At 33.7% G+C, this 15,688-nt stretch overlaps 1 protein-coding gene across 7 annotated transcripts in view; it reads right to left on the bottom strand.

Annotated features, from left to right (window-relative positions):
• The window catches only part of LOC109858752 (cardioacceleratory peptide receptor-like), an 81,098-nt gene continuing 65,410 nt past the window's right edge, over positions 1–15,688 (bottom strand). For all 7 annotated transcript variants that reach the window (XM_020436311.1, XM_020436312.1, XM_020436314.1 and 4 more), the window contains exons 3-8: positions 12,731–12,866; positions 9,846–10,043; positions 6,912–7,006; positions 6,351–6,606; positions 1,600–1,780; positions 1–1,032 (exon numbers count right to left, since the gene is read on the bottom strand). In XM_020436311.1, the coding sequence (XP_020291900.1) occupies positions 849–1,032; positions 1,600–1,780; positions 6,351–6,606; positions 6,912–7,006; positions 9,846–10,043; positions 12,731–12,866 (1,050 nt within the window). In that variant the 3' untranslated portion in view covers positions 1–848. The remainder of the gene's footprint in view (positions 1,033–1,599; positions 1,781–6,350; positions 6,607–6,911; positions 7,007–9,845; positions 10,044–12,730; positions 12,867–15,688) is intronic.

Raw genomic sequence — 15,688 nt, 5'->3', positions numbered from 1 at the left:
TTAATTATTTGTCTTTAATAACAATGGTTCTGTAATGTTTTCGAGTGTGAGGCATACACTTTTTTTTATAGTTAATATAATTAAAATTAATTACAACGGCTTTTAGTCGTGTGCTTTATTTATCTTTTGTTATTTATAGCCACTTACAGTCTCTAAAAGTTTAAAAGAGGATCGTGTAACATAACTTATATAATATGTACAGAGTTTCCTCAATATATTTTCTGTATTTTCATTAAGAAACTACTAAACAAGATTACGTGATGCATGAAGCGCAATATGAGATCGTTGAGATCGTCTACAAGACGAGCATCGGTATTTTACGTACATATAGAGATAGAAACTTAGAAAATTAGCGACGAAACACCAAAAACTATCGGGTAGATCGCCAGTTTTAATATTATGTATTACATCATAATTTAAAATACACGCGATCACTAAAAAGTACGTCGATCTCTCTAGTCACTGAATCTTACAGCAGAAAAAAAATCAAAGCAAAACAGTCACAAACATATGTTGTTAAATCAAAAAAGTAAAATTTTATTTCGAGAACTACTTTCTTTCTTCTGGCAATTACATTAGAAAGAGAATATAGTTCGGATACATTTGCCGGCCGGTATATATTTTCGAACTGAATATGAGATTATTTCACAAAAAAAAAATAAATAAATAAATGTTCACCCAAAATTATTCGTTCGAGACGAAAGAAAATCAACTTACGTTCTCCGCGCAACGATTGAGTCTGTCGTTGAGCACAGACGTGTGTGCCTTAAGTAAATGCATTTCTTGTACCAAGATACTTAGCTAGAGCATCAATCCGCATGGAAATTGTTCATTCTCGCGACCTCTCTTTAGACCAAGGAGACCATAACGCGTTTTCGCGACGTGGAGTGCAGCATAGTGAAGTGTCCGTTTCTGCGAGAAGATTGCGCCGTCAGCGATGTCGTTACGGTCGCTCTTCTGCTGCTGTTCGTCGGTCCGCCACCGAAGCAGGACGGACACCATCCCGAAATCCACGAGGTTGCCTGCATGTTTCTACCGAGCAATAACTGCTGTTTAATTAAGGAAATTCCGTGACCAAAGATCAATTGCACACAGTGTTGTTCGGAGAAACAAAAAAAAAGATTAGGAATTTTACTCTCTTTGATTTCTTTGCGATTAATTAAATAATAATGTGTAAAACGTTGCAATAACAGAAAACACTTAATACACAAAAGGAAGGAAAAGTGCTTAATTTTCTGGTCTGTTATACATAGTCTTCCAAGATTCAGAATTTTATCGTCAGAATTTTTACATTTTTTTCACACGCGACATATATTTCCGAAGTTATAATGGTTTCTTTTTTTTTATGAGTTCCCGAGTCGAAATTTAGCGTCTACATTGAACCTCAATTTTTGAAAAAAAAAGAAATTTCGGACGTATAGCAGCGTCAAAGTAGCATCTACTTTTTTTCTTACTCCTACATAAAAAAAGAAAAATTGAGGTTTAATGTAGACGCTAAATTTCGACTCGGGTTGTGCGTAATTCAAACAAAAGACATTATTAACACTGACATATATTTCGTGTAAGATTAAAACGAACACACTTGACTCACGTACTCACCGTATTGTCTTGCAAAACGACGTACTGAATAGACAATAAATGATCGGATTGGCAGCCGAGTTGAGCGGCGTTAAACTTTGTATGAAAGTGGCTACCGCAATATTGGTTTGAGTTTTTGGCACGTGACCATAAACTTGAAGAAGATCGAACACTATGTACGGACTCCAGCAAAGAATGAAGACTGAAACACGAAAAAATTACATGTATGTAATAATTTGAGTTCGTAGGATTGGAGTCAAAATATTGAAAATTAAGTTTCATTTACGCAAAACCAATTAGTTTTAAATAATCGCGCTCCGTAGTCTAAGGGTTAAATTACTAATACGTTAAATACAAAAATCTTATCAAAATGAGAGAGAGAGAGAGAGAAAGAGAGAAAAAGTTTACGTCAATTCCATTTCTGGATAACGAATCTAACAATCTAGAAATAACAAAACATTCCGTTTATCTCTTTGTATTACGCTGATTTATATGGCTGCTTCCGCTTTAGCGATAGTGTATAGTCGCGGCGTTTTCTTCTTTTATTTGCTCTGAGTAGAGAGCTCATGAAACAGTGAAATCTCGTAAAGATCGGAGAAAAACAAAAACAACGGCAAGAAGATAGATTTATGTAGCGAAATACAAAAAATGCATTAGACAGTGATACGTGTCAATAAATTCAGGCGTGTAATAATAAAATGACGATTGCGCGAAACGAAGAGACCAGCGAGACCGTAAACTTATTTTTGAAAGTTTTGAAGCAATATAAAATAATAGAGCGTGCGTTTCCGTTAGTTAAGATTTTTAAAAGACATCAAACACTTAAAGAAAAATTGATTTTTTTTGTCTTGAAAAACTGCAATACAGATTTAGCAATAGAGATTTGTAGCAAGCGTATCGGACCATTACTCTGTACTTGTTACGGACAACTTGGTTATTATTGTTATCGCGATGATGTCACTTACACGACTTCAAGGTTCAATTTTCTATATTTTTCTGAAACGATGTGATATCGAGTCCAATGTCTCGTAAAATCGAAAATGTACATGAGAAAGTATTTCTCTGTCTACAGCGAAAAATAAACTATCTTGAAAAATTCCAAGTGTTAACTTTATATTTTATATTTATTTATATATTTTTCAGATAAATTTTCAAATTAAATCAAATTCATATTATCATGTGTATTAATTTATACAATTAAATTAAAACAAAAAATATATATATATATATTTTGCACCTGGCACATTGGCTTGTATTGACCGAATAAATCTTTGCTAGTTTATTTATTTTATTTTTCACATTTATTTATCGGATTATATGAGTTTTACAATCAGTTGCTAAAGTAATTCAACATAATGTATTATTATAAATGTTATCAAACTTACAACTTGTTTTATGTTATTCTAACTTTATCTCTAACAAAAAGGAACCAGCTTTGCAAAATGTGTATATCGACAGATATTATTCAGATTCAAAGCTGATGGGTCTTTTCAAATTTTCAAATAAATCCGCGCGACTATAAAAAAAAAAAAAAAGAAAGTTAAGAGCCATTGCGATAAAATTGTCGATATTGGAAAAACTATGAAGCAAGAAAGTATCAGTCGTGAAACGCGAAAAATGACAGAACATCTGACGCACGGCGAGCTTTTTTCACGCTTAAAAAAGGCAATACAACGCATCTTAAACTGCTTTCGCGACTAATCCGTTTCTCGTTTACGGAACAACATTTACGAAGTAAAATACTCTTCCGTTTTTCTCAAATGATATTGCTGATCCATTAGCAAACAGTAAATACAAAACAACGAAAATGCAATAATGGAATCCACCGCAAAAGTGTGTGTAATTTCGGAAACAGAGGCCGCATCTGCGGTCTAATGAACAAACTTGAGAAAGCGATTCCGAAAAGTAAGGCGAAAGTTATTCTACCGGAAAAAAGAAAATCGCAACGGTCACGTCGATAAAGTAATATGAAAGAACACGTTCAAATACGTGTTTTTTATAAATTGTCAAATATACGGGACGTGTAAAGCGTAAAAAATCTCAACGCGCATCAGCATTTTTTAAAACAGTCTTAATAAATGTGAAGTAAATGTAGAACAAATATATTACCTCTTCTACAGCACAGTGATCGATGATTTCACAAAACAAAACCTCATTAATTCGCCGTTAAGCTTGATTCGTCATTCGCGGTGAGTGTGCAACGCTCTAATGACCGATCGGAACGTATAAATATCTCGAAGAGATTCAATGAACGACGCGCATTGTACGCGTTCTCTTTTATAAGTGACAGATAAATGTATCTGTTCTTCTTTCAAGAACGAAGATATTGTTGGCGTACAAATACAGCACATACACGTTAAGTTGCTCCGACACTTTCTATTAAAATGAAAAGAAAGAAAAAAAAACAAAAATTTACAAAAAAAACGCGTAAATGTCAAAGTAAAATTAATAATTTAACTTTAGTTAACAAATTTTGTTTACGTTACGCGTAAAAAGTTTAGATCAAAGTTGAAGCTTATAAAAAATAAACCTCGTTATAAACATTTTAAACGCACAATTAGGCGCGTTGAAGAAAAATAAAATTAATAATAACAATTCCCTAAACTCGCGTAATTATTTATAAAAAGAGATGATGTAAATAAAAAATTAAAAATCTGCTTCAGGAAATTTATGAAATTAATTAATACATATTAATTTCAGAAATAATGTTAGTTGTTTTGCAATAATAATGTACGTTTAATTAACAATTAATTGCAACATATAGTTTACACGTATATTAGTGTTCATAAAAACTAGGGTAAAAGACCCAATTACTGTCACCTGAATAATAAACTCTGGCGTTAGTGAATTGTTTTTGCTACTTATTTATCAAAAACATGTGTTTTTCTTCTTATCTGGTATTATTCGATGTCTCTAATATAAGAAACAAAATAATATACCGCCTCTCAAAATCTCTATTTTTATTTATAAATTTAATAATTAAAAAAGAACGATGCGAGAGAGCTATCTCTAAAATGAAAAAAATGAGACACGAATGTTGAGTGCTGGAGAGTTTTTGTTATATTAATTGCACTTAAAATTTTATGTTAGATTGTTTTCATGCATAACTTTTTAGGATTTATTTAATATTTTAAATAAAATAACTTAGAGTGACATTAATTGAACAGGTAACAGTAATTGGGTCTTTTCCTATACGTACTTTTTTACATTAACTTTCTTCTCTTTTTATAATATATGCAAATAAAAAATATTCATACTGTATAGAAACATTTGTCGATACACGAAAATTTATGAGCTTTTCGGAGCACGAAAAGCAACACGTCACCAACAAGCGCGACTGCAATACGCGCGATACATTATGCGCATGGTAATTTCAAATCACGAAACAAGATTACGTTCCCGTTACGAAGCATTCGTTACACGCAAGATTTATGCCGCATACGTAACAGCTCCTTTACTTCTTCGTGCTTTTGGCTGTTATGGGAAATTCCATAGATTTCTCGGTTTCGGAAAATATACGAAGGGGAGAATTCGATCGATCTTTCTATCGAGTCGTCGCGTTGTCGTCAGCTAAAAAAAAAAAAAAAAAAAAAAAAAAAAAAATTTCGCCTTAGTCAATTGTCGGAAGCGAATCTGATTAGCTCGGGCGATTTTTCGTGTACGTAAGAAGACGACATTGTCTTCTTGAACGAGCTACTCCGGAAAAGTCGCGTGAACGTTCTACACTGTGACTGTCAAAAACGTCATTGATATAAATCAGATTGTGAAACGGCCGTTGTAGAAAAAACGCGTTTGTTCTAAATTTTTTAAATTTAGCCGTAGAAATGTTTTATATATTTCTATATTTGTTTTTAATTTTTTATTACATTGGAAATATAAAAAAATTATATACGTGTGTTTCAATATCTTAAATATTCAATTCGCGACGAAACATTTTTCATCAGTCTCTTTCGAAAACAAATTTATTATAAAAAAAAAAAAGCAAGGTTTTGTGAAATGTATTTCTGTCGTGTAGTGGCAGTTTATTGTCGCGTCAAGTCATTCTAATTATCTATATACAACTGATAAAATATCGAAACGAAAGGTTTGTCGTTTGTAAAACAACCGAGTAAATAAATAAGTTTTTCTCAAGTTCTCATCCATAATTTATATTCAATTATATTCGGTTTATTGCATTGTTTTTTCCCAACTACACCCTATATATATATCCGCAACCTTCTTTTTCTTTTGTCTTCGTATAGGAGGATCGAGTAGCAAGCGTACCCGCTTATCTCCTTGTGGTGTGTCTTTTACGTCGCGCAAATAAAACGGTTCGCCCCGATCCCATATCAAAGACATAGAAGGAATCTACGATAGGAAGCTATTACTTTTTCTTGTTGCCAAGTAAACTTGACCGTTGTGACATTTTCCTTATCGCCATAGTGTTTGTATACTATGCTGAAGACATAAAAAAAGGTAACATAAAACAAAATACACGTTGTTTACTCGAGATTTCTAAAAGCTCTTTAACATAGCGGCGAAGAAGTGATCAAAGAAAAAAACCGAACTTATTGCAAGAATTTTAAAATTAATTTTTAATTATATAAAAATCTCTCATTTTGAAAAGAACGTTTCTACGTTTTAATGTAATAGAAATTAAAATTATTTTTTGTGCAATATAAATATATCAAAGTTCCACGTGTGAGTTTTATGCGCGTCAATGTTTCAATTGGATATTACACCGTGACTCAAAAAAACGACATTTGCATCAGCAAAATTTCCAAGCGCCTTACCGAACACTATGACGAAAGTCATTTTGACGGTTTTGATTTTCGCTCTGGGAATCAGTCCTCTCGACGACGCTCTTCGAGTGTCTCTCGTGGGTCCCTGACGTAGCGCGGATCCTTGTGACCAAATCGTGATCACGATCACCGTGTAACAGCCTCCTATTATCAGCGTGGGTGCTATAAAGAGGCTGATACTCACCAGTGTCATGTAGATTTTCCACTGGATCGGCGAGCCCAAATCGATCCAGCACTGCGTTGTACCCTAAGAAAACGATCTGATGAAATTTTGATGCTGAAATTTTTCGAAATCTGACTAGAAAAAAAATTTTTTTTTAAACAGAGAAACATTTATATAATATCGTTGTTCTAACGCGTGTTGTATTGTATGCAGTTTTATTTTCTCTGTGAGAGTCTCGGTAACGATATTATTCTCGAACAGTCATGCAATATATTCTCTAAACGATTTAAAATTAATTTCTCTTTTAAGTGTGAAAGTGTTTTGAGACTGAAGAAATCCTTTTAGCTGTGCTCCGTGTCCATTTTCAGTTTTTGAACATGCGTGTGTACCTGTATTCGGGTTTCCTCGTACAGAAATATAATCGGCGCGCTGAATAAGGCTGACAGAGCCCAAGCCGTTATTACCAGAGCTCGAGCTCTCCACCCTGCAATAAAACAAAAATAAAACCGATTTGTCGCTCAACAGATATATTTCAATTTTTTTATATTTATATACACTCGAGTTGTAACTATTGTCACGTAAACGAGCGAAATAATAGGTAAATAAGAAATATCTGACTAACGCGACAATGTTTTTTTTTTCTTTTTTTTTTATTTTGAATTTGACGCAAACATGTATCTTCTCAAATATCAACGGACGCAAGCGAATACGCGAAAAGTTTGCGACATACGCGTAAAACAAATGTGATATTTATCGTGATATCAAGTTTTTACGACACACAGCTAGATGTTTCGGAAAAAAGAAAAAAAACAGAAGAAAAGAAACATAAAACTTTCTCGCGACGCAGAAATCGCAAGATCGTATAAAAAGTCAATAAGCTTTATATAGCTTCAGATTAATCTAAAAAAAGATGTTACACGATGTAATTGTCTATTATCACAAGTCTATTAATCTTGCTGCTGTCGCGATTACGACAATTAATTTTAATGTATCTTAACATTGAAGCGTATAAAAAAAAAGCCATATAACAGACTTAATAAAAATAGATTAACTTGGAATCCTATTTAAATAAGGATAAAAGCGTAATGCTCTCTTTGAAATTGAAACTGAAATAACAAAGATGCAAAAAAGGAACGTGAAGCTGCGTGGGAATGAATAAATAATTATAATAATAGACGTTTTGCGATCATTTATTATTTTTCTCTTTCAGTTCTTCTTTGTTGTTATTAATCATTATCATCAGGATATTGTAGTTTGGACGAGATAACGACAAACAAACTCAAAGTTTCTTTTAACAATATTACTAATCAGATTGAAGAAAATCAATACAAATGATCAAAGTTTAGGCTCTTAGACGTTCGAAAGATTTATTGTTGAATTGTTTATTTTTACAAACACACTAATGTTTTCCCGCTCTTTTTTCTAACTTTTTTTTGTCTTCGTATTATTGTGTTAAAAATCCTTGTCTTTGTATGTACTTTTTTCTGTTAATGTCATTAATTATTAAATATAAGCGCGAAACGCGCGTTTATTTCTTTTTGTTTCTCGCAGAGCGCAATTTCAATCATTTTCTATTGAAAAACGAAATCGGATTCAATCTGCTTCGGTTTTGTAATATCCAAGATTTGGCTAATGGCACGAAATAATTTATTTGCATTAATTCCCTGGTGGTGATGAAGTATCGAGCGATGGTTGAATGTGATTGGATGGCAGCTTTCACAGTAATTTCAACTTCTATCGACGAGCCAAAAAGTCGATAGGAAGATAAATTTTATTCGGATGCGCGATACGCACCTCAACGATCCGTGAGATACCTCCGTGTGATAAACGATATAACAGACCTGAAAGACGCAAAAGAACAGTAACACGCTGTCTTTTTTCTATTCTTTATTTTGTTGCAAAAAAAAAGAAAGATTCTCGACAAAGACAAAAGAAAAGATCGTCGAAAAAGGAAGGAAGTGAGAGAGAAAGAGAGAGAAAGAAACAAGAAATTCACGATCGCGACGCTCAAAGCAGTCAATTAACTTTGTGACAGAACATAGCGAAGTTATTGCATGAATCGCTAGACTGACTTGTGTTGGCAGTCGCTGCAGATATCGCTGCGACATTTCGCCGAATGCTGAATGATGCTGGATTTTTGCCACTGTGAAAATTCTATTCTATGAAAGTTCTTGAGTAGAAATAGAAAAGAAATCACAATATATAAAGTGTAATGTCCGGCAGAGAGAAAGAGAGAGAGAGAGAGAGAGAGCGAAGCAATTTCGCGAAACGTATAGATACGTCAACTAAAGAAATTTAAATAAAAGAGTAAACTCTTCAACAGAGAGATTCGCACACGCTGTCTCTCAATCGCTACAAACGCGAGAATAGCTGCACTTTGCCGTGCTGGTTCTCATTTAGGGGTGACTAACAGATATAGCAAACTAGCCTTTGACGTGTTTAACCACATTGTTGACCTGCCGTCGGTCCGTCGAGATCAAATTACGTGACAAGTATCAAATTAAAAATAACTTTGCTGTCTCACTCAACTGTGATTAAATTAAATTGACGCAAAGTGATATAGTCTATTTTACTTTTTTTTTCTTTCATTTCCTCTTTGTTCTTTTCTTTCACTCAATATAATTTGTATATTTTTAATATTTTCTGACTCAATTATCGAACAAATCTCTGATATTGAAAGAATTAGAAATTATTATAGATAATTATAGATAATTAGAAATATTATTATAGATAATTAGAAATTATTATAAATTATAGATAATTATTATACAAGTTCTACTTTTTTGCGAAAAATTATTTATCGTTTAGCGTGTCTAATAGAGTAAAGTTTTTATTTTTTTCTAATAGAAAAAAATAAAAACAATAAATCAAATGTCACAAAACTTTGATTAGCGAAGGATTAATTGCCATTTGCAAATCGTACCCAAATGTTGACACGTTGTCTTTCTTTAACTGCGTTTTCTCTCAGTTTATATATTTGTTTTTTTGGAAGAGTATATATATTGTTTTTTTTTTTTTCGGAAATCTTTTCTTCTTGGGAAACTATCGTAGCATCGGAATTTATCATTTCCTAAAGCTCTGTAATGGCAGTTAAAGGTTTTCATGCGGAATGGAGAGAGAGAGAGAGAGATAGAGAGAGAATATTAGAGTAGCCTTTTGTCTGTGAGGTCAGGCGTCATTCACGGGTCGAGTCATTCTGTACATTATCGTGTAATTTCAACTGAATTAATGAGACCCCGCTTGGCTCGAGGTTTGCCGCTTTGCGAGAGGATTTAATATTAAAGACTCTCTTCAGGTCATATAATACGCGCTAATGTACTCACAGCTGCCGGAGAAGTTCATCGGACGGGTAATGGCGTCGTATCTGTCGATTGACAGAGCCACGAGAACGTAGGTCGAGCTGTAAGTAACTAAGGCTTGCATAAATCTTATCAGCTTGCACGCTATGTTGCCCGCGTACCACGTGACCGTCGCTCTCCAAACAATGTCTGTCAATACGGATATTAGGCCGACCAGCAGATCTGCAACAAGATACACCGAAGATCGATTGCGTTTCACCATTTCCTAATGGAACGGTGAAACTAATTATCGATATTGTTAGAGACGGAGATTATCATCAACGGCTTTCTGAGTAATATCCAGACGTATATCGATCATAGCAAGTTTCTCGACGAACTAATTTCGACGATTTTCCGTTCGATCATTGTTAACAATCCTTATAACGCAAAATGCTCTCCCGTTTTCACGTGTCGTCACATACAACTTTACGCAAACCCACCACATCGATAAATTTTGATGATTCTCTATTTTGTCGAGTTCGTTTCACAAACATTGCAATGCAATTAAGAGGCTGTGTGCTTCTGCGCAGCGTTAATTTTCTCACAGTCGGTACTTCCGACGGTGTCCTGTTCTTGTCAGATTCGAAATTAGAAATATCACAATGTAATTAAGAGCTGTTTTCATGCGGAGTTAATTTTCTTATGAAGACACGAAACATCGCGCATATACGTGTGTGCCGTAAATAATTTATGTTCCAGAATAATTAAACCGAGGGTTTGTATCATCAAAAATTACAAAGTTCGTACAAAAGTTGCGCCAACTATTATATTACAACGTTACACACTAACTAAAACGTGCAGACTATTTTTTAATTTGGAATTTTAATTTTTCTCCGGATGTCTTTAACGCTTCTATATCTCGCGCTCATTTTTAAGAAAAATATCTGATTAACCCTCGGGGAACACACCTATTTTTTTAATCAAGAAGAACAATCTGGGTCAATTTGACCCTGTCCACTTTTTGAGATGCTACCATTTAAAAAGCACTTATCCGATTGGCTTGAAAAAATTTTCCGGATATATTTTGAACAGTTTGGAATATGCCTATATAGTTTTTAAGTGTCGTTAACATTATTAACATTGTAAAAAATATGTTACAAAAAAGCAAAATTGAAGCAAAATATTTTGATCAAAGTCGACGAACAGGGTCAAATTGACCCAGTGTGTTCTCCGAGGATTAAGGAAAGTAATTAAAAGTTTTTTTGGTGGATTTATATCTAAGCAGGTTTGAATGCGCAAAAAAATGATTCTTATAACATTCATGCGTCACAAAGAGTAATATAATATTATCTTTAATGAACTATTCTATATTTTTCGGATCTAAAATCCGCTCTCGATCATGATCGTGAAATGAGTGTTGATTCTTCAAATAAACTTCCGTCTTACTTTCAATTTTTTCATCATTCATATCTTATCGACGAAGTGAAAAAGTTTTGCTCACTCTCACAACTCAATAACACCGATGGCAATATTAATGTCAAAAATTGAAAGCACAAATTGAAAACTAATTGCATTTTTAATAAACACATGCGCTGCACACTAAGCGAAAACTCTAATATTGTAAAAGCAATATATATCAATTTATATTACATGAACTTTTCAAGTTGCGAAAAAATATATAATAACACAATAATATTGATAATAACAAAATTCTTACGTTATTAAGTGGATATAAAAAAAGCAATGTGTGTGTGTGTGTGTGTGTGATACATTATTTTTTAATAAAGACACACTTTTCTTTGCTGTGTAAATGTTTTATAAAATGACAAAAAGAAAACGAAGGCGCTTCATATCTTATTTTTATATATTTTAGAAAATATCTCAAAATCGCGTCGCGCGGTTCGTATCGTCGAAAAGAAAACAATTTTTTTTTTTTTTTTTTTTTTGTCGCGTTCTCATTGTGCAAGAATTGATTCATCTGCAACGTCGTTATTTGAAGAATCTTTTGTTCGACAATGACAATATATATATATATATATTTCTGATGCGAAGCGTGTTGGCGTAATCGCGCTATCGGAAAAGTCTCAACAGCTATCCTTAATATCCCTCATAGCGTATATAATAAAGAAATTGCTTTTCCCGATGCCGCATATTTTCATTGTATTTCTTTGCTACAATACACACCAGCGCGCAATTATAACGTTTCTCGCTATTTTACACCGAACGCACAAAAAACCTCAATTAAATTGTGTTGAATTTTTTTATTACTAATATTCTACCGTTACGATTCTGTTTCATATAAAGATCCGATATTTTTGTTTCTACGATCATTGCGATACTGCAAAAAAGATATATCTTTTATTGACGATGTTCCGGTTGCGCGCACAATATACATACTCTCTTTCTCTTTCTTTTTTTCTCACACACACACACACACACGTATGCCATTGAACACGATAATGTTGTGTGTAGAGATAAATCAGGAAAAACAGGAAGAGAAGTGTTTATCCGTAAAACGTAAACACGAAAGAGGATGGCGCTGTTGTTTTTTCTCGAAAGTGCTGAATTACCGATATCAAAAGCGACGAGATTTATTAGAAGACTGCATATACACAGCCCGTATCTACACAATTCTACTTTAGATAAATATTGACAGCAAAGGAGAATGTTTAGCAAAGAGAATAAAAGAAAGAAAGAAAGAGTTTTGATCGTTTGTTTCGTCTGTACGTACATATAGTTATATCGAACAATTAATATCTTGCAAAGTAGCGCAGAAGTGTATTAAAACATTGTTTATATTGCATACAAGTGCAATAAGATGCTTTTGTTTTTTTATTTCGAAATTAAATTAATAATCAAGATCTTACGAAACTACATTAAGAGGCATTAAACAAAGTTCGCGATTGTTATATATATACATAGGCACTTACCCGCAAACGCTAACTGCTTGATGAAAAAGTCCATTCGCGATTTTCTGCGTTTTCCCAGCAGAAGTCCGGCGAGGACCGCGGAATTGCCGGCTACGATCACTGCAAACAGCAGCCAAAGCACCGTGAACTGTTCCGTCTGTAAGAAAAAGTCACATTTTCACGCATTATTAAAGTTGTTTGTATAAATTTGTACTTATTGTTGGATTTTATAGACAAATTATTCGAATTCATGTAAATTTGATAAACGCACGAGATTTTGAAACCGCAAATCGCCGCGGTGACATTTCTGTGAGTGCTAAAATATGCTACGTATCGAGAACACGGAATTGCTCCGCACACAATTGTGACCGCGTCGCTTATAATTTACATAAATTATAGTAGATATTTACATGATACAGCTGCATGCGCAGATTGTTATCGTATACATTTTACATTCTCGAATATTCAAAATAACTGAATGCTCTTTCTCTCTCCCTCTCTCTCTCTTTCTCTTTCTCGATAGTTACATATTTCACATACATCATTTGAGTGACGTGAGCAGTTGATTAGATAGATATAGTTCGATGTGCTCTTATAGTCTTATATATTGCACACGTTGCACGCGCTAAAGTAATAAGACTAACATGTTGATGTTAATTTCGACATGGTTTGCACGATGTATACTTTCGCCATGTTTGGTACGAGCTCAACTTAAAGTTCGACACGTACGATCTATGTTTATAATCTCTAAACGAAGCGTGATATGTAATTTCACGTTGGTAAACAATTAAAATTAGAGCACATCACTTTACAACGGTTTGTGATGATTATCACAAACTTGTGTATTGTGTTTTAGACAAAACACTTCACGTGTCATGTAACAGCCAATTTTATGCAAATGAAAACATTAAAAACGCTTGTTCATTATTTATTTCAAAGAAAACTCTGTGATTAAGTTATTAGGTTATTAGGTTTGTACGTGCTTCTCTCTCGTTACTTAAAACGTACTTTAAAAACAATTTTATCATAAATTTGCAAACATTGATTTTCTCTAAATACACAATGTAAAATAAAATAAACTACGAAATTTGAATCTTAATCAAAAACATTTTTAAAATAAATTGTTTTTATCTTTTTAATTAATGAAGCAATCGAAAATAAATGAAAAATTTAAATTTTAATCGAAGATTTAAAAATAATTGGTTTTATTTTTTTAATTAACACCAAGCAAACAATTAACTCAAAAACATATTAATTAGAGTATTTGACGTAAATGGCAAAGTTTGTGTTTTGGGAAACGTTTATAAGCAAATTGCACCTTCAAATATATAAATAATAATTTAATTACCCAAATAAAGCGACTCTGAACGAGTTCATTTCGCTGATGTATTGGCATAACGATATCATATGTATATACAATATTGTATATATTGTTTTAACTGGAAATATACATATATAATTTGATAAAATATTTTACCTGAAACGTGCGCGGAAACAAAAGCAATCCCAGCAATAAACGCAAATACCGAACAACAACTATTAATAAAATGATCTTCGTGATGAATAAATCGTATAAATAAATAAATTTACCGTATCATTTACATGTGCATCGCTCGCGTACCATGTTAAAATAAAAATATGTATACTGTGATATTCCAAATTTTTCAAATCAAGAAACTTTTTGCAACACATATCTGTGTTGTCACAAATTTATTTATTATAATACAGATATTTGTCTCACGTCAATTACAATTGTTAGATATTTAATCGCATTAGGTAAAGTTGATTAGAGATTTATAAATGATTTATCGGCATCGTCAATCATTCCGTGAACAAGAAATTGGCGAAGAAAAACTTCGTAATCCTGATGTCTCCTCTCTCACAATACGACGGATTATGCCTTCTGGCTCGAGAAGTGGCTTATACTGACATTGATATTTTTCCCACAAATGGATGAATTACTCTTGTATCCACCCATCGTCGGGTGAGAAAATATCCGCCGAATCGACGAAAACCATGGAAAACTGCGCGCCGCCATTCGTCTCCCTTTCTTTTTTTTTTTTTTTTTTTTCCCCGCGCACTCAGCACTAAATTTATGTTTCTGTTCCACACAAACTGCGAATTCTGAAAAAGAGTTATACGACAGCCGATTTAGGTCGTCCGTTCTCACTGAGGATCTCGTATATGGAATGCGATGCGCGCGGAGCGCGGGTTCGCGAGTTTATTCGCGCGGATCCACTCGACCGTAACTCGCTAATCATTAATTTATCACCGAACTTTTCGCGCGCGCGTTTCAATTAATACAGATACTCTTTCAATTAAATTTTATTTACAAAATTCATCGAGCCGAGAGTCTTCTTCTGCTTTTAAAAAAATTGACAGATAGCAAATTTAATACAGATTTTTCACGCGACATTCTCTCTTCCGAAAATTGAAAGGGCAATTTTATTGGAACAGCGAAACATACGCAATCAGAGCAAAAAACCTGTAGTCAAAATTTCTCAGTGAACTATGTACGTAACAGGAAGTATCAAAAGCTTTGATTTTGAATCGCTGACGTAAAACGTCGTACGATAAAATCTGTAGTTGATAAAAAACAACCGGATGTTTGTTTAACATTTTATACCCACCTGCAACTGTTGATTAAAATATTAAAACGCGATATCGTCTTACTTCCGCGATTGATTGAGTCGAAAGAAAACAAGAGACGCAAATCGCCTCGTATATACAGGGTGCGTCGCCAAAATCCGGACAAATTTCAATTTGATATTTCCTCCGTTCAGTACCATTGGCAGATGTCGCGATTGGCATTCAAATAGCTTGACGCATGTACTAAACTACCATAACTTCGAAACAGTCGCAAGGTTGAAACCCAGTGCGGGGTACAACCGAAGAGCCGCGATTATCGAAAGTATTCGCGCCGGGCGCTCGGCGACAGAAATCATTCGGTTTTTCGGGTATCCGAGATCGACTGTGTAT

The sequence above is a fragment of the Pseudomyrmex gracilis genome, unplaced genomic scaffold (assembly GCF_002006095.1).
Source record: "Pseudomyrmex gracilis isolate BER0280 unplaced genomic scaffold, ASM200609v1 scaffold_222, whole genome shotgun sequence".
Taxonomy (NCBI): domain Eukaryota; kingdom Metazoa; phylum Arthropoda; class Insecta; order Hymenoptera; family Formicidae; genus Pseudomyrmex; species Pseudomyrmex gracilis.
Note: the sequence above shows the minus strand (reverse complement) of the source record. Positions and strands in the feature narration are given on the sequence as shown.